Source organism: Phocoena sinus, chromosome 20 (genome assembly GCF_008692025.1).
Source record: "Phocoena sinus isolate mPhoSin1 chromosome 20, mPhoSin1.pri, whole genome shotgun sequence".
Lineage (NCBI taxonomy): Eukaryota > Metazoa > Chordata > Mammalia > Artiodactyla > Phocoenidae > Phocoena > Phocoena sinus.
In genome coordinates, this window is record NC_045782.1 from 32,290,171 (window position 1) to 32,317,511 (window position 27,341).

The 27,341-nt window shown below is 40.0% G+C and overlaps 1 protein-coding gene across 5 annotated transcripts in view; it reads right to left on the bottom strand.

Annotated features, from left to right (window-relative positions):
* Positions 1 to 27,341, bottom strand: part of ACACA (acetyl-CoA carboxylase alpha) — a 234,806-nt gene that overhangs the window by 93,333 nt on the left and 114,132 nt on the right. For 4 of the 5 annotated variants that reach the window (XM_032617795.1, XM_032617791.1, XM_032617793.1 and 1 more), the window contains 9 exons: positions 22,327 to 22,350; positions 19,554 to 19,697; positions 18,680 to 18,776; positions 17,669 to 17,776; positions 12,526 to 12,582; positions 12,235 to 12,279; positions 5,608 to 5,649; positions 4,164 to 4,379; positions 2,339 to 2,494 (listed from right to left, as the gene is read on the bottom strand). In XM_032617795.1, coding sequence (XP_032473686.1) covers positions 2,339 to 2,494; positions 4,164 to 4,379; positions 5,608 to 5,649; positions 12,235 to 12,279; positions 12,526 to 12,582; positions 17,669 to 17,776; positions 18,680 to 18,776; positions 19,554 to 19,697; positions 22,327 to 22,350 — 889 coding nt within the window. The remainder of the gene's footprint in view (positions 1 to 2,338; positions 2,495 to 4,163; positions 4,380 to 5,607; positions 5,650 to 12,234; positions 12,280 to 12,525; positions 12,583 to 17,668; positions 17,777 to 18,679; positions 18,777 to 19,553; positions 19,698 to 22,326; positions 22,351 to 27,341) is intronic. The other variant, XM_032617792.1, reaches the window with a different exon arrangement.

A 27,341-nucleotide genomic window follows, 5' to 3' on the forward strand; every position in this document is an offset into this window, starting at 1 on the left:
AACACAACGCCAAGCACAAAACTTAAATCCCTTGTAACTAGGACCTGTTTTGGGTCTGCCCATCTTTGGCGAGGGAGGAACGGGAAAAGATGCTGGCTTCCGGAGATGTGTCCTCCACGCAATCCTTACAAAAAGTCACAGAGTTTCTCCCCAACCCTACTCTTGCAAGTCAGGGACAATTTCATGCTGGTCTGGCATTTGAGTGGTTTTCTCTGGCTCACGACACCCAAATCCGCGCAACTCCCTTCCCCTTTCCCCATTATATTCATATTGTATGTCAAAGATCTGCCATATCTAAAATTACAAATGGGATTTAAGAGAAAGCCCCAAATAAGAATAAAATGTCTAGTTAAACAGCTATTAAGTAGCAGTTATATGCAAAGTAACTATGTTTCATTGCACTTTCAGGACCTTAAATCAGCATAGCAATTACCACCATGAACTTTTTTCCATACAATTTTATTAAACTTTATAATATATGCTTCTTGGTAAATTGCACAAATTAAAGAAAGGCAATTTGTAGGTGGTGCTAGAATGTTCTCTCTAAACAGAGCTCTGAAACTTGGTCACTGCCAAGTCCAACTGAGACTTAAGTAGATGGGGAAGATGTTCCCTCGTTGCTCTAAGCTTTATATCAAGACAGCTTAGTGCCCCTAGTTTTCAGGGGTTGGCGAGTTATTTTAACCAAATGGCCTTAGATGTGATTTTTCCTTATTGACATACTAAAGCAAAAAAGAATTTTTTTCCAATAGCGCTACATGCAGCTAGGACATACTACTCAAAATTAATGTTTTCTTAAATTAAGTATCTCTCTAAAATCCTTTCTCAAGTTCTTATAACATCTTTTTTTTTTTTTTTTTTTTTTTTATGGTACGCGGGCCTCTCACTGTTGTGGTCTCTCCCGTTGTGGAGCACAGGCTCCGGACGCGCAGGCTCAGCGGCCATGGCTCACGGGCCTAGCCGCTCCGCGGCATGTGGGCTCTTCCCAGACTGGGGCACGAACCCGCGTCCCCTCCATCGGCAGGCGGGCTCTCAACCACTGCGCCACCAGGGAAGCCCAGAACATCTTTTAAAAAAATTTCATACCACCCTTCTCTTGTGGCTCTTCAGAAGTGTGTGCCACCCTTGTAGTTTTTTTCTGCTCTTAGAATGGATTTCAAGGAGTTAACATCTCTATTCCCACACTTGCTTGTTAACCAAGAGATATCTATCCATTCTTTTTTCGAGGGAACAAAAGTCAACATCTCTATATACAGGAAATTGACAGCTATCTATGATTAGAAAGACAGAGCCAGGGCATATGAGTGTCTGGAGTGGAAACAGAGAGGCTGATAGCAAAAACTCATTGAGAAATGATAGGTCATATCTACAAATATATATAGTTATATAGTGTCCAGGGCACGTTTTAAGTCTTCTAGTTTCATCAGTCCCAGAATGCCCAGGAGAACCTTTACTTAAACTGGATGATGAGACTTCATGAAACTCAATGAGTAGTCCTGCCCTTGGCTTTCCTGACAGACAAAGCAACCCATCAGTAGTAGTTTGGAGTCTTGAAGAAAAAAAGTAGAAAACGATTTCTCAGGTCTTAGATGTTAAGTTCAAAAAGCAAAAGTCCATGCCTACAATAGGAGAAAGGGTTCTCCTATTCAAATTCCAAAATAGCATGAAAAGGTTAGAGAGAAAAGAAACAGAGAGCAACCTGTCTTTATTACACCTGAGATAAAAGGTCAAGTACAGAATCACCTTGTTTTCCTTCCTTAAATTATATGGAATGCATTTTAGAATAGAGCCTCAGGGAAGAAAACATACATAAATATATGCGAATTCCATATCAACCAAATTCTCTCTCCATGGAAAATTACTAAAGAGAACTAAGTTAGACACTTTGGGAAGGTGTATTACTTCCCTAAGGCCACCAGGTAACCTGTGAAAAGAAGCAGTAATTTTGCCAAAATGCCCTATAATAGCAAAGTTAGTTATTCCAGATGAGAAATCCTAGGGAATTAAATAAAATAGGACTGCTATCACGGCAAATATCATAAAACAGGTACCAACAGAAAAAGAGGAAGAAGTTTTGCATTTTTCTACTGCAAATAAGTGACCAGCATTATTAACATCGTACCACCTTCAGTTTGGGGGTCTGCTTTCAATGGTTAATAGCACATTTTTGACTCCATCCCAGAAACCCAGTCCTACAAGCATTCTGTAAACTTTAAAGATCAAGTGTTCAATCAGCTGACCGAGAGTACCTATTTCCAGGTCCAAGTGCAAAGAAATATGAATGAATCTCTCTGCTTGTGTTGGCGAGTGCTGGCAGAGAAGCTAAGGAGAAATGTACCTTTGAAGGGTCCATGATGACTGTAGGCACAAAGTTGAGGAAGATGTGGTTGCAGTCAGTCCGGACATTTGTATTATTAAAAGCGACCTCCAACTCATCCATGGCTTCTAGGAGCAGCCGCTCCCCTTCATTTTGTAGATATTCAAAGGAAGCTTCCTATGCAGGAAAGAAAATCACCACCAACATTAATGTGTTTTAAAAGAGGCAATAAAGAAACAGCTGTTAAACACATGAAAGAATGTTCAACATCATTAATCATTAGAGAAATGCAAATCAAAATTACAATGAGATATCATCTCACACCGTTCAGAATGGCCATTATCAAAAAATCTACAAACAATAAATGCTGGAGAGGGTGTGGAGAAAAGGGAACCCTCCTGATACAGCCACTATGGAGAACAGTGTGGAGGTTCCTTAAAAAACTAAAAATAGAACTACCATACGACCCAGCAATCTCACTACTGGGCATATACCCTGAGAAAACCATAATTCAAAAAGAGTCATGTACCAAAATGTTCATTGCAGCTCTACTTACAATAGGCAGGACATGGAAGCAACCTAAGTGTCCATCAACAGATGAATGGATGAAGAAGATGTGGCATATATATACAACGGAATATTACTCAGCCATAAAAAGCAACGAAACTGAGTTATCTGCAGTGAGGTGGATGGACCTAGAGTGTGTCATACAGAGTGAAGTAAGTCAGAAAGAGAAAAATAAATACCGTATGCTACCACAGATATATGGAATCAAAAAAAAATGATCAGAAGAACCTAGGGGCAAGATGGGAATAAAAATGCAGACCTACTAGAGAATGGACTTGAGGATATGGGGAGGGGGAAGGGGAAGCTGGGACAAAGTGAGACAGTGGCATGGACATATATATACTACCAAACGTAAAAACAGATAGCTAGTGGGAAGCAGCCGCATAGCACAGGGAGATCAGCTCGGTGCTTTGTGACCACCTAGAGGGGTGGGATAGGGAGGGTGGGAGGGAGGGAGACACAAGAGGGAAGAGATATGGGGACATATGTATACATATAACTGGTTCACTTTGTTATAAAGCAGAAACTAACACACCATTGTAAAGCAATTATACTCCAATAAAGATGTTAAAAAAAAAAAAGAAACAGCTGTTATACATACTTAAGCAGTAGCATGTCACAAGTCATAAGGCACCTGCTGCAGATGTTCTTCCCTTTCTCCCTAGGGTCAACCCAATGATCCCAGGCAGCAGGGGCAGGCAAGGGTCAGATAAAGACCTGCCAGACCTTCCTCCTGCCTCTTATGTATCCTTTCCTTCCAACAGGTGGAGATGCTGGGCATCCCCAGAGCAGTAACCCCACTAGGGTTATATCTCACATATGGCAAACAGAGCAGTTTAGAAAGGAAAAACTGCAGAAAGGTTACAGCTATAGGATGCAGTAACAACTAACACACCAGCAAGCACCTTGCTATGTACAGAAAGCACCCCACCTCTAGACAGGTTTACGATGGGGTCACCTCTAACTTTTCTCCTTATCCTCTATCATCCTCTAACCTTCCCTGTGATTTCTCTGTTAGCATGCTTTTTCATTTTCTCAAGCAAGTACTATCATGCTTCCATTACCAAGACAACTTAAATTAAAGGGGGAAAAAGCCCTTCATTACATGGAATATTTACTTCTGTGAGAGAAATGACTCTCACACTTCTGCTGTTTATTGGAGAGTAGGACGAAAGGGAACAAGAGCCTTGATTCAAGAGAGGAAAACCTGATTTTGACCCATGCCTGTTTCTCTGTCCCTTCCCTCAGGGATAACTTCCCATTAAAGTACAGCACCCACCTTGGTGACCAGATCAGAATGTCTGATGATTGCACGGACAAAGAACCTGTAGTCTGTCACTTCTGTGCCCACTTCCACCTTGGCTGCTCCAAGGTACAGGTGCATCTTGTGATTAGCACACGGGATGGCAGTAAGGTCAAAATTTCTCATCCGGTTCAGCTCTAACTGGAAAGCTAGGGCAGGCTCCAGGTGACGGTAGATTCGATCTTCCTCAAACTGAACGCAAGAAAAAACAGCTCACAAAAGGCAGTTACAAAATTATATTATGAAAGTGTATGTAAAACAGATGCTTAAAAATATAAACATAAGCCATGATGTGCCAGTGAGTCAAAAAAGGAGCTACATAGGGGTTTTCCTGGTGGCGCAGTGGTTGAGAGTCCGCCTGCCGATGCAGGGTACACGGGTTCGTGCCCTGGTCTGGGAGGATCCCGCATGCCGCGGAGCAGCTGGGCCCGTGAGCCATGGCCGCTGAGCCTGCGCTCCGCAACGGGAGAAGCCACAACAGTGAGAGGCCCGTGTACCGCAAAAAAAAAAAAAAAAAGGAGCTACATACAAGGAAAATGCTAGAGCTTACGTAAGATTAGGCACTAAAGTCCTTGTTTACTTTGCAAGCTTTCATCGTTGACGCTTTTACAAGTGGTGATGCTCTCCATTAAAAACAAACAAAAAACACCAATTCCCTCAGATTTCCTGTAGCATTTAAAGCCTTCATAATTCATTTTTTTAAAACAGTAAACCAGACTGCTTCACATTAATATCTATTTCACATACCAATATTTCAGTTTTACCCAACTAGTCTAAAACGCTTACGGGCAGGTCTTATACTCTTATCATTTCTGGCAGAGTAAAAAGGACATAGTAAATACTTGGAAAACAAACATACAACTTTTAAAAATAGAGATATTTGGCTCTGGACATCCTATATCCATACATAATTATTTACCTACCTTTTTTAAAAGTTGTACTGACATTTACTGTATGTTTTGTTGAAACTAGACATGTAAAGGGTATATGTCCATTGAGTGAATGGAGAGAGAGAGCCAAAAACATAAGCTGGTAGTAGGAAGAAACCAACATGGTCTGAAATTTTATATTTTAAAACTGAAAAACAAATGCTCATAAATAAGACCTGAGGATAAACGAACTGTCCGTGGGTGACAAGAATAATCCTACTATTACATCATTAGGATTATCCTAAGGCATAGAGATGATTTTGAAAGTTATCACTTTCTTTGGGTAGGTCAATACATTTGATTGTTTCCTAAACCAAACTCTTTCAGAAGGGAGCCTTTATTAGTTCTAAGACACATATAAGGCAAAGGGAAGCATACGTTCAATTAGAGGAAGGAGAATGGCAAGAAATACGGCAAAGATAAGCTACTCTTGGGCTTTTAAGGAAAAAACAAAGATTTAAAAAAAAAAGAGGAAAAAAATCAGTTCTTACCTTATCCCTTGCTCGGAATGTGAAAAACTTAGGGAATTCTCTCTGTGTTAAAGAAGTGGGGGAAATGTGTCAGTCCTTCATATATATGGCTCTTTGGGGACAAATACATAGTACAGAAACTGTCAAGCATCTAGAAGACAAGTGCCTAGAAAACATGTTCCTTACCTGGGCTTAGCCTGGGGAATATGCATGATCCTCTGGGTAACCATCACTTTGACCCCACTTACAAATTTGAGAACCACCACATATATTAACCTAACTTTAATAGCTACCCTCTTCTAGGGAAAGAAAAAATATGTATTTTTTCATCTCCCAAGTGGAAAAAGTCTTCTTGGGTGTTGCTCTTGGCAGAACCTGGCAAATAAGACCAATACACCTGAATTCTGCAGCACTGCAATAGTACTTACTGGACTGATTTCCCAAGTTTCTCCTTAAGAAACTCTTAAAATGTAAACTAGCCAGACAGCATAGAATCCCCAATCCATGTTTTTTTTCCTCATTCACTCTTAAGTCAACAATTTCAAAGGTTTAAACAATGACATTTCAAGACAAAGAAAAGTGCAAGATGTTACTTTGGTTCATACCACTATATGTATAGGAAAGAATGGGGTGGAACTAGTGAACGTGTAATCATTAGGTCTTACTGCTCTTTTGCAGGGCATTACACAAGAAAGCAACCAATTTACCAGAACCTTATTAATTAACAAAGATGAATTCAATTAGCAGAGTCCATTAGTTTCTGAAATTTAACTTATTAACACCAAATACCCCTGTTTCTCAGATGGGAAGCTCTACTGGCAGTGCTGGAATCAAGTCATTACTATTTGCCTCTATAGGAGGTTTTACTAAGGAATCTTCTTCATTATGAGTGCAATGTAATCAAACACTTATTGGTACGAGGCAGAGAGACCAGGACTAGCTGCCTACATACCCCTCAATGAACTTCAGGAACCATGAAGGAAACATGAGCTGAAAGCCTTGTAGGTGGCAGGCGCTCTCATGTGTTGACCGCCGAGTGCTCTCAACAACCTCTTAGGAAAGTATTGTGACCCCCAAAGGTGAACTTGGGTCTGTCTAATGCCAGAGCCTGTGCCCTTTCATCTCTACCTCTTAAGTGTAGGGTGTCACCTATCTCTTCTTCCCCTCCCTGTCTCCTCCCCCACTCCCCCCCACCCCCACCCGTGCCACACAGCTTGCAGGACATTAGTTCCCTGACCAGGGACGGAACCCGAGCCTCCTGCAGTGGAAGTGCAGAGTCCTCACTACTGGACCGTCAGGGAAGTCTCTCTATTCTTATTTTAATCCAAATTCCTTATTTAGAGGACTTCTCTTTCATGAGACAAAAAACAAAAACCCCAGAAATTAAAACTTTAAAGAAAAAAAGCAAAAAACAAAGCAAAACTTGTGGCTCTTGAGTTGATGGAGAACTTGAATACTTTCCACAGGTCTTAGGCTTCACCTTAACTAAACCTTGCACAGTTAATAAATCTTTTTACATTTTCCTTGGCATTTTAACTGTAAAATGGCATTTAATAGGCTTCTAGGAGCTTGTTTAGCAAGGCTGGGAAACCACTTGTCCAGGCTTGGGTCTTTAAAAGCCCTTTGAAAGTGGATTTACACAGCACTGATCTTGTACTGATGGTGTTCTGTCCTAAATAATTCTCTAATTCCCCCTGAATGATAATGAAGAGCATGGGGATGACTTCAAGGTTAAGCAGGAAGATGTTGAGCTGAACTGTCAGTAGATTTCATGCTCAGGGCTTTATATAGTCTCTGTTTTGGTTTTATTCTCAAGAGGTATGGCTTTCAGAGCATTAGCTAAAAAGTAACACAAGTCAAAAAAGGAAGGGTAACAAAGTCCTTCCATGAAATTTTCTGAAAGAAAAGTCAAGAAAAGTAATGATACAATCTTTCAAGCACACACTCCTCTATTCCTCCATAACTTTAATTAGTTAACTAAAATAGTTATTTAGTATACCATTTACTCAAGTGTGTATAGTGGTAGGAACAAAATGATTTTCCTTCAAAAACATAACAAAAGTAAGCAAGAAACATTTTATTTACTACTAATGCAATTAAGAAAATGTGTAGTAACTGAAAGGCACAAAAAGCAAACAAGTGAATGGAAATAAATATCTTTACTACAAATAATGAAAAAGACTGACGAATTCTTGGCAGAGGTGGGCAAAGACTACCAATCAGAAAAATCACTTTCATTAAGGTTAGCTAAGAAAAGGTGTTATGAGGACTTCCCTGGTGGCGCAGTGGTTAAGAATCCGCCTGCCAATGCAGGGGACACAGGTTCGACTCCTGGTCTGGTAAGATCCCACGTGCCGCGGAGCAACTAAGCCCGTGCGCCAGAACTACTGAGCCCACGTGCCGCAACTACTGAAGCCCGCGCGCCTAGAGACCGTGCTCCGCAACAAGAGAAGCCCCTGCTCACCGCAACTAGAGAAAGCCCCGCGCAGCAGTGAAGACACAACACAGCCAAAAAGAAAAAAGGTGTTATGAGATGACATGAACAAATGTTCTTAAACTTTGAATAAATTTTAGCTCCACAGTAAAAGTCCTCAATTTAGCATGAAGCATTCAGAACAGAAGATGGCAAGAACTTCCATGCAACGGGAAACCAGGATTAATGAACAATTCTTCAAGAGATAGGAAAGTCTGAGGACCTTTATAGAAAGTCGCTTTTATTTGGCATTCAAAAATCACAGAAATACAGAAACACAGAAAAGAAGAAATCCAAAAGTCTGATTCTGTAGTTTTAATAATGTCCTTCATCCTACCACATCCTCACGTGGCCAATTTTTTCCACTAACAGCATTCATGCTTATTCCATCAGTAATGTAATTGCGTTTCCAGGCATTCTACTAGTGGTTATAGGCAAATATCATAATTGAAGTGTACACAAATAAAACCGCTCTTAGTGTGCTGGTACAAAAAACAAAGAATGCAACATTTCTCAGGAAGAAATTATACCCCTGCTGTGTTCTAATCAGCCAACCATCATCAGGACAATCAAAATAATTTGCCTAAATTAGCCAATCAAGACACCCTGCAAATCAGAGAATGTGAAAACCTGCAACAGAAAACATCATAGCTGATTATGATACTAATAATCGTGTTAAAAACCTAATGAGATGAAGAAATTGGAAGCTTGCTGGTGCAATTCTCTTTTACCTCAACACACTGAGAACTAATTATATAGACTGTAATTAAAACAAAATCTCAAACCAAACCTTCTGAAAAACAAATAGTTGATCCACTAGCAAACAGAACTACCATTTTTTCCCCAGCTTTATTGAGATATAATTGACATATCAATTATTTTTAAAGAAATGAACTACTAACCATGATAACTGTTTTCAATAGCGGGCTCTTCCTTCAGGCGCAAACGATCCAAAACATTTAAAGTGGGAGTCACTCACATAAAATCAGTAAAACTGCAATTATCTCCTAGGTGATTTACAGCAGAATTTTTAAAAATTTCATGAAATCTTACAAACAAGAAACAAAAGGAAACTCACAGATGAAGAAGTGATTTGGAATCTCATCACGTGGTTTAGACCTAATGCTTTGTTTAGGTGGCAAAGGGTAAGAAATCCGAGAAATATGCATTTTAGTATCCTTAACAAAACTTTGCTGGAAAAAATATGGAAAGCTTCATAAAGTAATACTTATATTCCAATTAAACACCTTCTGCTGCACTTTTTGGAATTCTAGATGTGAAATGTGAGTGAAATGGATAAAGACAATACTCATAAAACTAGAGAACTGCAGCTTATATAGCTGCAGAAATTCAAAGAGCCTGTTCTTTTGCTTTCGAGGCTACAATTTTTTTTTTTTAATATGAAGAAGATATTTACAAGGCTAGACTTGTTTTTCCTCAAACTTTCTGTTTAAATAATCAATGTTAAGCAATTATGCAAGTCCCATTATGGGTACTTGATTTAATTAGATGGTTATGGAAACAGACTCAACACCAAGCCTCCTTAATGCTGGTGACTACTGCCCGCTCAGAACAGTCTCCACGTAGAACCAAGAGACTTAGGCAGCAGCAGACATTCAGCTGAACAGCTCTTTGGGGACTGTGGTGATTAAACGACTAAGTTTTGGAAATAATTCCAGCCTTTGCTGGCATGTGAACAAACACCTAACAATAAACACACTCTCTAGGAACCCCAATGCGGTCTGGCCCTCTTTTGCCTTGTTCTGGTTCTGAAGCAGTCTGAGAGACGATGATTATGTAACAGCACGGCTGCCTCCTTCCACACCAGCCAATGTTGTTCTTGAACCAAACTTGGTAACCTTCCTCCTCTCCTTGCCCCTTCCTGCGCACATTCCCTCTTCTATTCAATAATATAGGGATTTCGCAGTGTAGAACAGGGGAGGCTGCATACATCACAGTGGATTACCAAGAAGCCAGAGAGGTCAAGGGATTCATCTCTAACACTTCCAGAAAGCTTCCACTTTTTCACACTATACTAACTATGGGCGAAGCACACAAGATGACGTGACAGAGACTAAGCGTCCTTCAAGCTACCACCAGCAGAGGAACTCAGAGCAGCACCATGACAGTGAGCCCCAGATTTGTACAACTCCTGCCAAGGATTCCTGGATATTGAAGATCCTGGCCAGAGTTCAGTAATAGTTGCCCTTGCCCCATGTGTAACCGCTAATCATTTCTCAGGGGCCTAACATAAAAACACCCCAACTCCTCAGCCATCCAATTCTTCAGAGCAAATCCAGTCCATACCTAAAACCTTAATGTTCTCTACGTCCTAAAACAACCTTTCCTACACTTATGACAAATCAAGTCACTTGATAATTTAACTGATTTCCCATCTGATGCCACTACAAATAGAAACTGTACGATGAGTCCCAGAAAGACCCCCTGCTGGGCTCATTTCCTAGCAGATTTTGCTTAGACATGTCCCTATTCAACCTAAATCCAGAAATATTAAGAGAGCAGGGAGAAAAAATGTTTTAAATCTATAGATGTATTCTAGGACAGGATATAGATTCAAAGATAGAAAGTATCAAAAACAAAAAACAAAAAAAAACAATGTCCGTGAGAATTAAGTGCTTTGGCTTTAAAAAAATTTTAGTGGAGAGTTTTAATTTATCATAGAATGCTTATTATAAAAAACCAGTTCATGTGCTATAGAAACAAAGACTGTGTCTGAACCATTAGGAAAAAGGAAAACAATTTTACAAATTCAGTATTATTCCCCAGAATAATGCATTATTCCAAAGTCAGTTACAAAAGAAAAAAAAAAAATCACATTAACGCTAAAGAACCTAGCCCAATACTCTTCCCAGATCCAGCATATCTACCTGAGTTCTGATCAGCATCTACCAGCTATAGTTTTTATTCATGGGCTCTCATACTCTATCCCCAAGTATCAATTTTATTCTCTAAGCTCCTTATTTTTTTTCCTAAAGCCCCAGGGTTCTCTTTAAGCTCCTCATACTTCTCCACTGCCTCCAGTTTCCTATCTACAGTTATTGATTGATATATATCTGCACTCTGCTTGATTTCCTGACATCAATAACACAGGGGCATTGTGGAGTCCACAACATTTCCTAAAGCGTTTTAGAAAATCCTAGCTCTTTATCCTGCAGGCTAGGCTCTCTTGTTTCTCTATAGACTAGACCAACAAGGTGAACCGTGAGAAGGAAAACAAAATGTCAAGTGCTAGAGACCTAATAAACAAAAGGGCAATAAAAGCAATCACACACAGGTCCTTGAGCTTAGGAAGTCCCTTCCAGCATCCCAAATGTTATCTTCATTATTGCCATTGAGCAGGGCTTGAAAACTAACTTAATCATCTTAATTGCTAAAAACAAAATAAAATTCTCATCAGAAATATTAAGACTTCTTAATATCCTTTGGAATCTTACTTCACCACGTTAGGATCAATTTTTAAAGAGATATTGTGACTCCGATCAGCCATTTTGGAGAATGACATCTTGACTGCAAACTGGATTTTTGACCTCACTGCTATAATCATATTGCGTATGATCATACACATATACACCACAGTTCAGATGTCAGGCTATTAACTTAGCTCTCTTTATTAAAATTTTTCAATAAAAATTTTAAACTCATAAATATTAGTAGTTAATTCAGTTAAATGGGAGAAAAAGCAACTTAATTTTTATTTATTTCCTCCTCCTAGAATTAATGTAAGATGAAAACACCAACTTGGGTTCTGTTAAGAATAAGTGATTGTTCTTCAAAACTGACAGTTCTCAATAACAGAACTTGAATCCATCTTTGCTAGAAGCCAAGACCCCAAGTACGATTGGCAGTCCTGGATTACTGATTCGCTGTGTGCACAGAAGAAATTAGTAGTTAGCTCCTGCTTCTACCTTATTCATCTGGATAAATGCATGTGCTCATTCTTAACTATTTCTCAGACATATACTGAGAATTCATTATAGGGTAGAAAAGGAGGAGAAAAAAAACCCTTTAGTTTGAATACGCTATAGAAGAACTGAATATTCATTATAATACTTTTTCAAAGAAGAGGGACCAAACATCAGACCAGCCCTTCTAAATAATCAGCAGGTAACAGATAAAACAGTAAGTAATCTTTCACCACTGTTGCTCTTACTTACATGAAATCTCTGATCCACCTCATAGTTGACCTGTTTTCTGAAATCCTTTCAAATAAAAGACAGAAAGGAAGGAAAAACAGAAGAAGAGGGCAATTAGTAGTAAAATTAAAAACCAGTTGAGTAAAAGGTGATGACTTTAATGCTTTTTCTTGATTAAATTTATACCAAAACAGTTATTTCTTTGCATAAATTCTACAAGTAAGCATATGACTATAATTCCATTTTTCACTTTTAAAGTTCTAGCAGCAGCATAAGAAATATTAAAGAGATGCATAATTCACATGCCAGTACCTTTTGTGCAACCAGGAAAGTAAGGCGCCGGATCCCATGCTCAACCAGGGTAGCTTTCTACAAACAAACATGCAAAAACAGAAGCTAGATGAGATCTCCATTCATCCTAAATTTTAGCCCATTCAGTCCTCAGAAGGCTGTGATCGCACTAAGCACTGTTTTGGATATCTATGTCTTGACTCAGTATCTTCAAATTTGCAAGTAAACAAATCTCAACCTGGCTCCTGGGAATAAGACTTACAGAATAGGTTTTAAATATTGACCTGGACAAAACTGAAAGAGAACTCTGGAGGAGAAAAGGTCACATGAGGCCACCTAAATTCTCTAAGGACTGATACATATCAAGGTAGATCTTAACACAATTTCTGCTTATAGAAATTACACTGGTGGGCTTGTATTTAAATGTGAAGATCAATACTGATATAGAAGCTAAACGAAATCAGGTAGAGGGAAAAGAAGAATTTCCATAAAACGGAAAATTCAAGTACTAAACTGTTATTTAGACTATAGACATCACCTACCATCTGATACAGCATTCCCAGAATTCGACCTAACAAATCCTAACCTTTTCAGCTCTAAAACATTTCCTCCCTACTTTATATGAAGGTATTTTAAAAAAGATTCTCTTTAAAAGTTGTTAAAAACAATGTCTAACAGGCTTTTAAATTTAGTGATTATTCATACTTCCGCTTGGTACAGGCAAGCAATATATTAGAAGAGACCAGCAGTTTCAAGACAGCCCCTTACGTGAGTCTTGGGCCTTTGGCTCTAAGCCTTCCTCTATCCTGTACTGCTCTCTCATCTCAAAAGGCAGAGACAAAGAAACAGATTAATGAGCTAAGTAAAAGACATGCTCTTAAAGGTCCCTAATAAAGAGGGGCTACATGGCAGCAAGTAGAAAAGCAATCCCACCCACTGAATGACCTGAAAACATACATGAATAACACAAATAGAAAAAATATGTGGACTTTCACAACCTACACCCGGACTTTAATTTTATCACATTCTTTAACCGAGAGATATATCCATAAGCCAATTCTTAACTTTCTTGATATTATATAGTTTTTAAATCCAAATTGGCTATCCCTCATAAACAAGCACATCCCTGGACCATTTCCTCTTATTTTTCCTTTTTTACTATGGCGTTGCTTAGTAACAAAATTAACAGGATAAGCAAAAGATAACTGGAAAAAATTAATTTCCTAATAATAAATTCCCAGGTCATATATAAATAAATTTTGGTTTAACTACATTTAAAAATGATTGGGGGACTTCCCTGGTGGCACAGTGGTTGAGAATCCGCCTGCCAATGCAGGGGACACGGGTTCGATCCCTGGTCCGAGAAAATCCCACATGCTGCAGAGCAACTAAGCCCATGCGCCACAACTACCGAGCCTGTGCTCTAGAGCCCGCGAACCACAACTACTGAGCCCATGTGCCACAACTACTGAAGCCTGTGTGCCTGGAGCCTGTGCTCCGCAACAAGAGAAGCCACTGCAATGAGAAGCCGGCGCACCGCAACAAAGAGTAGCCCCTGCTCACCACAACTAGAGAAAGCCTGCGTGCAGCAACAAAGACCCAGTGCAGCCAAAAATAAATTAATTAATTAAAAAAAAAAAGATTGGTATCATACCCATTAGGGTAAATAACCAAGTATTTGTAGTATAAGAAAAGAAAGGGAGGAAAGGAGGATGGGAGGAAGGGAGGAAGGGAGGGAGGAAGGAAGGAAGGGAGGGAGGGAGGGAGGGAGGGAGGGAGGGAGGGAAGGGAGAGGGAGGGAGGAAGAAAGAGGTGGGGTGGGGCGGTTGGTGTTTCTCTGACTCTCAGTGTGCCAAGAAACAGAAACATTTCTTCTGACACCAACAAAGAATTCCACTACAGCCAAGTCCTTCAGAGACAAGCATCAATAGCTATGTTCTGGCCAGGGAAGAAAATAACTTTAATAATGCCATAATTTAAAATCAAAATTGTTATTGCTTTAAAAATTCCACAAGTGGCTGACAATAACAGCAGAGCAACAGGATTCTGATTACATTGTAATAATGCGGGTCTCACAGCAAGTCCACAGCTATTACCCAGCGATTAGGCGTCAGCACCTGGAGAAACTCCATTTACACTGGCTGCTTCAATCTCCTCCACAAGTCATTTACAAATATATGACCCTAATTTCTATGAGAGAAAAAAAGACATGCTGGGACTAGAAGATTATTTGGACAATTTGGATCAACCTATTTGATAGTTTAATGTGTGCTTAAAAAAAAAACAACTTTTTCTAAACTGCTAGGAGCATGATCATGAAGTGAAAAACAAAACTAGTTATCACTTCAGCTTTTTTAAAAATTGCTTTTGCTTCCTTTTCTGTTTTATATTTTTTTCACAACAAGTAGGTGAAAATGCCTAATATGCCTGGGTAAGCACGGCACGTGATGCACTAAATAGCTTCTTCAAGTTTGGAATGTTGGCACCGTCTACCCTTTCCCTACTGAACAGCCACAGGCAGACTCTGGGTTTCTCTATGCCTCAGTTTACAAGTTCAGTAAAGGAAAAAGGTAATTTCTTATCATCAATTAATGTTACAAATATACATAGTGAAAATGAAGAAACTGCCTCTTTAAATCAAGGTGTGATGATATATGTCACTTAGAACTGAGGGTAATAAAAAGCCTAAAGTTGAGGTCAAAACAATCAATTAGTGCCTCAAAACCTGGGAAGGAACTCTCATAGATTATTCCATCAAGCAACAGCATTAGTAGCCATGCACAACATTAGGACTCTTCCAAGTAAGGTCACCTTGGTCACTGGTCTCAGGTTAATTTTATGTGGTCATGCATGAGTCAAGGGCAAGAAGGAAGTTAGATTTCTCTTCTAAAGAAAAATTCCGAGGCATGACTCCTACTTTTACTTCTCTGGAAGGACCTTTCCTCACCACAATCCCACAGTCAGTTCATGTGCTGTGACAGCATCATGGAGAAAATGCTATGACACACATTAAGCATAAAATTACCATCTTTTTCTGGGTATCAACCATTAGCGTTATATGATGTGAATGTCTATGGCACTAATTGTTTATACTGCTGAATTAAATTTTTTTAAATCTATTGAGGGGCTTCCCTGGTGGCACAGTGGTTGAGAATCTGCCTGCTAATGCAGGGGACACGGGTTCGAGCCCTGGTCTGGGAGGATCCCACATGCTGCAGAGCAACTGGGCCCGTGAGCCACAACTACTGAGCCTGCGCGTCTGGAGCCTGTGCTCCGCAAAAAGAAAGGCCGCGATAGTGAGAGGCCCGCGCACCGCAATGAAGAGTGGCCCCTGCTTGCCACAACTAGAGAAAGCCCTCGCACAGAAACGGAGACCCAACACAGCAAAAATAAATTAATTAATTAATAAACTCCTACCCCCAACATCTAAAAAAAAAAAATCTATTGAGTTCTTTCTTTATGACAAGCACTACAGACTAGGTGCTTTCCATTCAAAGAACACATATAGGTCTTGTCATTAAGGGCAGTTGAGGAAGATCTGTGCCCCGTAGAGCTGGCATCAAAGCCTTAAATTCTAGTTTTTGCTCTATCATCTACCAGCTGGTGATTAAAGGGCCTTAATCTCTCGAGCTTGAGCTTTTTCCCAGATGTACAATTGAAATAATTCCTGACTAATCTAACCCCGTGGGACTGTGGTAAGGTGCAAATAAAAAAATTTATACAGTCTTTAAAAATAAAAAGAATTATTATTGTTAATCAATTTATGCTGACCAATTAGAAATTCAAGGGAGAAGAATACATTTTAGTTAGGGCTACGCAGAGAAGTCCTCATAAAAGAGGGAAATTTTGAGACAGTTCTTAAAACAAGCAGGATTTAGAAAGAAGGGAGGGCGGAGAGAAGGGAAGGAGGGAGGGAAGAAAGAATGAAAGAGGAAAACATTCCAGATAAGGGGCAGTAGAAGAGATCAAGCAAACAAGGTAGATGAGATAAAGACTTAGGTCTTTTCATGGAATAGCAGAGGCTAGATTGTTAGCCTTCATTAATAGGCTGATGTCAAATATCAAGGTAAGGAGGTATCCTGAAGGCAAGAGAGAGTCACTGTTGAGTGGGAGAGTAACTTGGTAAGGGGGCATTTTAGACATTTAATTTTGTGGTAGTGAGCAGAATGGAAACTATCTGGAGGGGAAGGGTGAGGATCACAAGTAAACCTGTTGCAGTGTCTCAGGTATAAGGTGAGGAAGGGTATAAACTAGAAAGATGGCAGTGGAAATTTAAAAACTGAAAAGAAGGGGGAGGGAAGAAAGGAAGGAAGGAAAGGTGGGTAGGAAAGGAGGGGTAGAATAATGGAACAGCAAACAAAAGGAAGAAGTCAATGATTTCTGCATGATTGGGGGCAAAGGGTTTGGTTACTTGGTTTTTTTTTGTTTTTGTTTAGCTTTTTGATAGGGGAGAGGGGGGACCAGAAGAGGAAGGAAAATGATAGGAATTTACATTTAAACTATATGGAGTTTGATGTCAACACAAGATATCCAAGTGACATAAAATTGCAAGGAGGGGCTTCCCTGGTGGCGCAGTGGTTGAGAGTCCGCCTGCCGATTCAGGGGACACGGGTTCGTGCCCCGGTCCGGGAAGATCCCACATGCTGCGGAGCGGCTGGGCCCGTGAGCCATGGCCGCTGAGCCTGCGCATCTGGAGCCTGTGCTCCGCAACGGGAGAGGCCACAGCAGTGAGAGGCCCACGTACTGCAAAAAAAAAATTGCAAGGAGGATGGAAGTATAACTGATATTTTCAAGGCTGGGATGGAAGGGCTCAGAGGGTGCCTGAAGGGAGTTTGGGCCTAGACATGCAGAGTTAAGTCACCAAAAGGAATTCCGCAGGTGACTGGAAGTTCCAGACTGGAGCTCTGGAAAAGATTCAGGAATACAACTTCCCTTCCTTAAAACATTTTAAACATTTGAGGTCCAAATTTCTTGACATAAAAAAATATATGCATTTTATACTTTTGAATCACTTCGGAATTTTACCCCTACAAGCAGAACTATGTTAAAGACATAGCCGTTATCAGTGATAGGCCTTATATGTAGCAACTGATAAAAGGATGGATATGACACACAGCGAGAAGGAAAGTGGCCATCACCAGTTTCCATCCAACTGAGGACTTACATTTTGCTGGGTAAACTCTCGGAACATAGCTGCTAGCCTGTCATCCTCGATATCACAGTCAGTTTTGATAGCCACATTCAGAATGTGAATTGGTTCATCCCTGGGGATCTGTAACCCAAGAACACAAGGCAAGGAAATTAGGAGGCTGGCTAATACAGAGATGGAGAGAAGTTATAGTACTTGGTAGGATACCTGAAAGACAGATATGGCCCACAGGACATTTTCTGCTAGTATGAATAAGCAAAATGAAACCACTGCCCAACACCCACAATGGAGATTAAATAAAGACACCTAACTTTAAAAAAATAAGGCAGCAAAGGCATTAGCTAAAGGCGGCCCCAAATCTTGGCTTGATATGAACTTGAAGACCACTATGTCTCAACTTTTTCACCAATAGAATCGAATGAAACCATTTGCAATATCTCTTCACAGAATATAAAGGAAAATGAGTGAAAGAAGCCATCTGAACATATTCCCATATAACATATTTCTAAACAGTGGAAGTATCAAACCATGGGAAAATAACCTGGTAGGGAAAAAACAGGATGTGTTTGCAGAGAAATGAAAAGAAGGGAAAGAAGGGTTTAATAAAAGGACAAAATTTTAAACAAAATGTCGATTTTTTTCTACTATCTAAAGTCCACAATTCCTTGAAGACTACGAACGCACTGCTCTGCAAATATACAAGCCATTACTGAGTAAGAATTAAAGCAATCAAAGCTCAAGTCTTTGAAACAACATTCAGAGACCTAGAGGCAGCTGCAATGGATATAGACAGCCTCATTCTACGCTATGGATTCCATGATTAATACAGTGGTTTTTATTTTTAGGTTAGAATTTATATTCCACCTGTTTCTAAAAATACTTTGATGAGGCATATAAAATTAAATAATATAAAGTAGGGTAAAAAGATGAATTCTTCCCTACAATGTTCTACAATCAGAAAGAGAGTATATAGTACAAATCCTGTATCTGAAGGAGCAAAGCAGTCTCCCAAAGGGGACACTATACCTTGTCTTCATCATATAGAGATGTGTGACCTGCCTCAGGGAACGTGGGGCTTTGGGGTGGGGAATCGCAGAAGCAGCCCATCACTTCATCAAAGATCCTGAAAAATACCAAAGAAACAGCCACGATGAAAACCCAAGTGGCAGAAAATCTAAGTGGCAGGAAACTAACGCTGCCATTGCCAGCTCTGTCTAAAAGAATAATCTATCCTACCCTGCACTCAATTGTCAACTGAATAGAATCACCAGTGGCTAGAGGTGACATGCAAAATTTCACCAAGTGGCAGAAATTAGGAGGATGGATTGTTTAAACTTTAATAAACCATATATATTTCTTCTTTTTAAAAAAGAATGATCTGAAGCTTTTTTGTTTTGTTTTTTTCATATGTAAGATATGAGCAGTGCTGCTGTCATCATCGGTCTTAAAGTAACTGAAAGAGCCTGGGACTAGAGCAGTGACACGCCAACGTAATCACCCCTCCCCCTAGGGTAATGCATCAGTATACATCAAGAGATAGATGCTGAATGCATTTAATCGAAAGATGTATCGTCTCTGGTGGGGCTCACTCTAGTGTTGTGTTTAATTTCTCCTGACATTTCACTCATCACAGAGCAGACAGTTTCTTGTGTTAGCTACTAAGGAAAAGATGGTTTTTGTTTGTTTCTTTTTTTCTGACCAGGCTCATAAAACAAGTAGAGGCTTGTAGAGTCTGCACAGAGGTGGAAAGGGAAGGACCTACACCTCTCCCACAGCATATACCGCAAGGGCTACATCTCCTTAGCTGGCCCGTGGCTAATCAGGGGACCTCTATTCATTTGGAACAAAGCTGAGATGCCCAAGGCTCCCCTTGTATAGACACAGTTCCATGGTGCCTTACCTGACAAAATCTTCAAAAGTCCGAAAAGAGACCATTCCGCCCATCCGCTGACACGGTGGAGTGAATGAGTTGTCCAGCAGCACGTCGCTGACACTAGCTACGTGAGTCATGCCATAGTGGTTGAGGTTGGAGGAGAAGGACATTCTAAATGGTAATTCAATCAAGTGCATTAGACAAGGAGAGTAGGAACAAGGACTGGGAGAGTCACAACAGGGAAAAGGAGCTGGGAGGAAACTGAAGCAGGGTCAGGTTGCAGAGCAGGTTTGGTTTTTTACCCACCTATAGGTAAGGCCATCTTGCTAGATTCACATGAACCCTTCCACTGCAATTTCCCCTCACACAAACCATATTTTTTACCAATCACCCCCCCCCCCAAATTTCTCCACATAAAAATCTAAGGACTGTCAGGAATATCACGGTGGTTTTAATACCATGACATCATGACATGTCTAACGAATGAATAGCATATAGGGGTTAAAAACCATCCTGCATCTTCCCCTTCCTTAAAACATCTCCTCTTTTAAAAGGATGTAAACAAGCCAAGTGAGCTGTAACTAGGCAACACTTAAGGCATTTTTCTCTAGGAATTGTAATAGATTATTCACAGATAGATATATGCGTATCAACAACTCTAAGTCATTTGGAATGGCTCAGTAAATCATAAAGAACACAATTCATCAGAGAGAAACAAGTAACAATCTGTAAAAGCAACTTTACTGAGGTATCTATTTTTTCCTTGAATGGGCTGACGGGGAGCGCGGTTATGAGGATTATAGCTTCTCCCTTTTTGAAAGACAGACAGTTTTGCAAAATTTCCTTTTTTATATTTAAACACATTTCTAGACCAAAGTAAACATATCTTCATTGAAAGCCCTTAATGAATCCCAGCAAGATACAAAAGGGCAGAGCATGGGTTTCAAAGTATGTATAAGCATGACAAACAAGTGTAAACGGAGATGCTCAAAGAGAACTGATTTGTTCAATCTAAAAACATAATGAATCTGGATATTCCTTGAGGCACCTCAGCAGTATGTACTGACAGATACTACTGTAAAGTGTTTGTGATGCCCAGTCAATCAGGACAGTCTGTTAGGAAGGACCAAACTAAAGGATGCCTCCAGGACTTGCCCAACATGTTACTGGCATACTGATCTGAAGCACGTTCAGAGCAAGGCAATGGCACTTGAACTTTGGGGAGCTGCTCAAAAATCTCCTTGAAGTGCACTGCCTGCAGTGTTGCAGGGGGCAAGAGAGCCAGCAAAGTGGGCTATAGATCTGGGTACATAGCGTACTCTGTTGCGAACTGTAATTATAAAAGGCAATGGAATTGTTTACAGAATGGGAGTGCTGCTCACACAGACTATTAGAGACTGACACTCCCGGTTTTTATTCCTTCGGTAAATGATGACTATGAAAAAGTCCTTCAACTTTGACAGTACCAGGGACTAGAAGGTAGAGTGGAAGATGAAACCATTGATACCATGAATGAAACAGACAAATGAAACACACATCAAGCAAGTCTTACACATGGTGCTCACTAGAAACTGGGATTCAGAGCTGTATGAACTCAGAAGTGCTATCATTCTTTTCTAGGACCACCAAATATATTTAGTAAAGGAGCAAGTTTGTGAGGCATTGTATCTTTTCTTCCTGCCTGGCATTAGACAGGAAAGAGAATCCAGATAACCCTTAAAGGAAACCCCCTCTGAAGATGCTAACAGTCTATGCTTGAGGCAAACATGGGGTTAAGAATCTTTTTCACTCAACTGAACCCCATCGGAAATGCCCACATTTCAGTTTCTCCCACTACTATGCTCTTGGACCAGGACAGCTAAAGGCAAGCAGGAGTGAAGCAAGCCCACTCTTCAAGAGCAGACAAGAGGACCAAACAAAACACTCCCTTTCCTCTCCCCATCCAAATTGGATGCCAAAAGCTATACACAGTTTTGATTACTTAATATTTAAAGGGAGAGGGACAAAATAAACATAAGCCTATAAATATTTCAACAAATAACTGATCATCTACAAAGACGTCAGCACCAACATGTTACGGCTTTAAGCACTTTGTGGATTCCAGTCAGAATTGCTATCCTCTCAAACTTGCATTGTGTTGCCTTGCTTGGCTCAGGAGCAGAAGGAAATCAAAATATTAAAATACCACTTGTGTTATTACTGGTCTGGAAACGTTTCACAGGGCTACACACGTCAAAACTTCAAATACACTCTTCCAATGTAATCTCATTACATGTCTAAAATAAAACTTGACTTTCATAGCATCATAACACTTTATAGAAAAATAGCTAACAAACTGATAAAACATGAGATCAGCTATTTCTGCATGTGTGTTCCTCTAAAAGGAGAAGCAAATTAGAGAAAATATAAATTGAAAAACTGATGAACAATTTGCCAGGATAGGAGTAACTGTAAGGGTTTCTCCTCTGAAAGCCCCAAACAGAGAACTTAGCAAAATAAGATGTTTACAGCAAAGCTGAACATCGGGCAGAGGATTCCCCTATTGTACATAGCTAGACGGGAGCTGTTCCATACTGAGGCTTTTCAAGCACTGCTTTTTGAATGGCTGAAGAAAAGCTGAAGACATGTTTTCCAAACAGAAAAAATAATTTAGTATGTCCAAAGGGGAGCTCAGGACTCCCTAGCAGAAAGATAACATGTTAGCTTGTCAAGTGTAGTGTTATTTTTTCCCCTGATTTTCCTAAAAGGTGCTTTTAATTGGAGAAAAAACAAAAAACAAAAAAAACTAAATATACGGTACCTGTTTAGCGTGGGGATGTTCCCTCTGTAATTAAACAACCACAGTTAGTTATTGATAGGTTAGTGCAAGCCATAATAAAAGAATTGTCAGAGCAGATACAGACCAGTCGTGAGGAGCCCCAGCGTGGCAGCTCTGGCATTGGGCAGACATAATTAAGTGCTCATTACCCTTCAACCCCCCGGGTGCCTCCGCCTCCTGACCTACCTCACCACAGCAGCTGTTGATGGAAAGGGTCAAAATGTATTTACCATGGAGTATTTTTTATAGCTCTATTACAAAATAATAATTCAGAGTAAGAATAAACCACAGGCTCATGAAAATTAAAGCTGTATAATATGGTATATTATCTTAAGCTTCAACAAGAAATATAATTCTCGACAAAATTCTTAGAGAATCTTCTTAACTTGTTCCTATTTTACTAAAAATGCAATAAGGAGGTTCAGAGAAGTTGATTCCACAGCCTCTCCCACCTTAATTGATTTTCTAGGATGTGTGATGAACCTACAAACTCTCCTCTAGAGAAAAGAAGCCGGGCACCTGGGCTCCCAGCTCCCTTTTCTAATTCTCTTTAACCCTGCTCTTCCTCCTGTAGACTGGGCTGGGATGGGGGTAGGAGGTGGTGTAGGAAAGGAGTATACTCTGTGCCATAGGAGCTTAAAGGAACTGAAAAGCATGCAGGAATGTGATGATTAATGATTCTATGACTAGAGTGGTATAGACTGTTAAAAATGAATTAATTAATAATTTTTAAGTGAAATGAATTTAGGGAAATAATGACTTTTAAAAATTGCTGTAAGCTTAAAATCTCTAGGCCTTCCATAAATAAAACCTTAACCTAAATTTGGCTAGCCCTAGAATTTCCTGAGAAAGAATATTTCCAAATCGTGAAAGAAAGACTAGGATAAGAATGGAAAGTGAAAAGCAAGTCTCCTGCCTTCTCTTTGGTCTTTGACACCAACGCTTTTTCTCCCCCTTTAATTTGACCTCAGTCACTTCCTCAACTGAAAAAAAAAAAAAAAAAAAATCAAACCCTTATTTTCAATGTTAAAAGGGAAAAGTTATACTTACCACCCACAATTTAGGAGTCCTATAAGGGGGCTGATGGGTTGATTATCTTAACCTTCTAACACTCTTTTATCAGCGTTTAATCATTGTTGGGGTTTTCTGGCACACAGGGGACTTAATGGGCAGAACATAGTGGGTGGTGCTGATGGTATATGGAAGGAGGAGAGTGGGAGGAAAATGATGCACTTTCCATGGCAGCGAAAGGAGCAGAACAGACTGAGCCGGCCATGTAAATAAAGAACTATGACATATCGCTGCACACACACTGTATACCTCGTGTGATTTGGGAGTAGCAATGCTCTTTGCATCAAACCTGTATCACAGAGCAAATTCATAAGGCAGCAAGAGCCACCTCCGAGTGCAAAAACCTGCACCTTTGCTGTTTGGAGTCTTTGAGCCTCTCATTCAGGGGGATGAGTTTCATTTTACAAGAGGTCCTTAGTTATAATGCACTTGGCCCTCATCAACAAACAAAAAGTACGCAGAGGTTCTAGAGCAGAAGCAGAAAACTAACAGTAAATGCTAATGAAAATATAGGAAAGTCTTCCTTTTAAGATATAAAAAGGAGTCTAAAGAAAAGGGCCACCTGCAGTCTCTAAACTATAAGCCTCAGTTCAGAGAGAAGAACCCTACAACCAAAGCAATCTCAGGCTCCTTCCATCCAGGTTTCTCGAATTTAAAAACCAGTATAGTCTCTCTCAACTGTTAACCAATATTTTTCACTAATAAAATGGTCTCACTGCTTCTGTGACTACTCTCATCCCTTAGGGAGTCTTCACAGGATGAGGGCCAAGTTTTCAGCAGAAAAAGGCCTGAATTGAAAAGAACACCACCAACAAAAAGCCAGCCCTTCTCCATCAGCAATCCTCAAGCTCTCACGGGAACCCCCCTGCTGCTTTGTTATAGGAATTATGCACCATCTACACAGTATGGGATAAGAACAAAACTCCCAACATCTCCAGTTTTTAAAGGACTGGCCTCAAATCAATCACTTAGGAGGTAAGTTTAGAGTCAGCTTATCCCCTTTGGTATCAATAGAATAAGATTCTGTGGGTCTGTCAGGGAGGCGAGCAGAGAAGGAAGGTTAAACTCTCTACTACCAGGTAAATACTTAGCCACGTCCAAAACAATCATCTATATATTTTGTAACTCTATACAGGGGCTATTTGATCAATTTAAGAAAATGACCGACGTGGCATACTGCACACTATTGTGATACAGTAGAAAGCTAGCTCAGTGGTCTGCACAAAAATAACCAACAAACGTAGAGATTGTATGAGTCAAATATCCCACTTTATATAGCTAAAAATAAAATAAAATCTGCCACATTTCACTGCATACTCATCACGCAAAAATAATCAAATTTCTCAATCTCTGATAAGGCAATCAATTGCATTTTCAAATACAAAAAGAGTATAAATTCACTTGTAAGACACCTGTTTAGGCTCTTCAGAGCACTTACGATGATGAATCTTCATTCACAATGTTGTGAAAAATGTTAGAATCATTTTCCTTCCAGTAGATTAGCTCCATTTTACAAATGTGATCACTGAGAAACCAAAGGGGAAGCTTTCCAAGGACACTGCTAAATATGGTGTCAAAAACCAGAATCTAGACCTGGCATTTTCTCATCTCAGCTACTGAGGCTAGCATTCCACATCAATATTGACTAAATTTAAAAAAGGACAAGAGAAATCCTTTGAATTTTGAGGTGCTCGGCATTAAGTCACCTCTGATTTTACTGACCTGCCTGCCTAGAATGGCTGGAGAGCCTGCTTCAATACGAAAGCAAAGTCAGAGTTGCTGCCTTCTGGCTGAACCCTCTTTATTTAAGGAACACCAACTTCTCTGGCAGTCACAAGTTCTCTGAGCCTTTTACCATCCCTTCCAGCTGAATTTCATTTTGCTTGATTCTAGCTGGCCCTACATAAATCTTTTATCATATAAAAATGCTCCTGATTCTTTTGCCTTCTAACTGGAAGGGAAGAAAAAGACCCTATATGAAAATGATGGGGATGCATGCAAACAAGCAGTGGTTACATCAAGCTGTAACTGAGAGCCAGGATAGGGCAAATCTTTTGAAATCAGGCAGCAAAGCAGAATCAGAAGAGGTCGGCTGAATAACCTACTAGCAGTCACTAACAGCAGTACCATAGGAGAAACAGCAATTTGACTGGCTGTGACCAGTGGTGGTCTCCCTGTGCGACTATGCTTCTGCAGGAGAATCCAGATCAAGAGCTGTAGAACACATCTGAACCATGTATTTCTACTGGCATCTCCCCCCCCACCTCCTTGCAGCTCAGATGCCCGGACTCCACTGCAGAGCTTTCGTTTACAATAAAATGATCGTGGCTTCATTCATTGGCAGCCCCTTTAAAGCCCCTTCTTGGCTCTGCTGGGAGATTTTGCTCTTTCTGAAACAAGTATGCCAACAGGGCTACAACATATTACTATTGCCTGCTATATAATTAGCTACAAACCCACAGCACAAAACTACAGGGATTTACAGGTGCCCTAGATTCTGCTTTTCCTTCCCCCTGGAATCAGCTAGTCTTCCTTGACAAGAAGGGACCTTGGGCTACCCTAATGATATATTGAGAGTTTTAAACTCGACTCTCCAATCTTCCAAGGCTAGAGTGCCAAAATAACACAGCAGAGACCAGAAGCTGAGCCATGGATACAGGAAAGCACTTAAACCTGCTGAGAATCTTCTCTTATGCCAGATGCTTGCATCTTATCAGCAGACTACCCTGCATGAAGGAAGCAAGCACTGTAGAGTTTTACTTATTTATAGCTCATTCTGGCCTGCTAACTACAACCAAGTGCTCCCACTGCTAAAAAAATGCTGCAACTTGGATGACTTTTGAGTGTCTCAGTACGAGCCAAAGAAGGGTCTAATCTCTGGGTATCAAAGATGATCAGAATCCTCAAGAATGGCAATGGGCTGCCGATTAGCCCCATAGAAGGCTTCTGATTTCTAAACTTCCTCACAACCTTCTTCATGAAAAGAGAGCCCAAAGGCCACCCACCAACAGCTAAACTCTGAAGATGCCAAGCAGCCAAAACTCAGTCATGGCCAAAACATGTGGTATCAGGGGAGAACACAGCCAACCTCTTCTGGATGTGAGATGGGAGAAGAGGAAAATGCTTGAGTTAAAACATTATAACATAGAAGGCCAAATTCACAAGGAGCAAATAGCAAAGAAAGTGCAGCGCAACTCAAATTAACTGAAGTATGGATTTCCATGTAAGAAATAGGTGGAAATAAACACCAGTAAGTCTTCACCCATCATGTATGTACAGAAGTATACAACAAAATGGACTTCCATCTTCTGCATCAATTGTGGTGCTTCTTATTTGCATCACAGATTAAAAGTTTAAAAAAATGAACTATGTTCACTAATATGTATTACTTATGAAAATCATTTGGAGTTTTAAATTTCATACTCCCAGACTGTCATAATATGCACAGCCATATGCATAGCCACAGAGTTTATGGGATAATATACTTTACATATGTTTGTATAAATATTTTAGAAGATCAAATACATAGGCTGACTAAAGAACTTATTTGTTTCCAGATTATTCTGAGTTACTTAATATGTCCAAAGCTAAGTAAAATCGTGAATGTCAAATGATTGGATGAATCATCAAAAATACATTCAGGAAGAGGCTTTAGGGTAACAAGCTTTTCCATCACCAGCACCACAGAGTGCTAAAACTAGGGTTTCAGAATGAGAAAAAAGACACGCACACACCACCTCTGGCTCTAAACCCTGAGCCTCGCTGGAAGAAGACAGAGAAAAAGGAATGCTGAATGATAACAGTCTGAGCTCCAGGATTAATCCATGTAAAATACTGGTTGAACTCACTAAAGAGCTGGCCTGATGGAATCTTAGACAAAAGAATTAAGTCCTAAAAGTCTGAATAATAATAAAATGTTCTCTTAG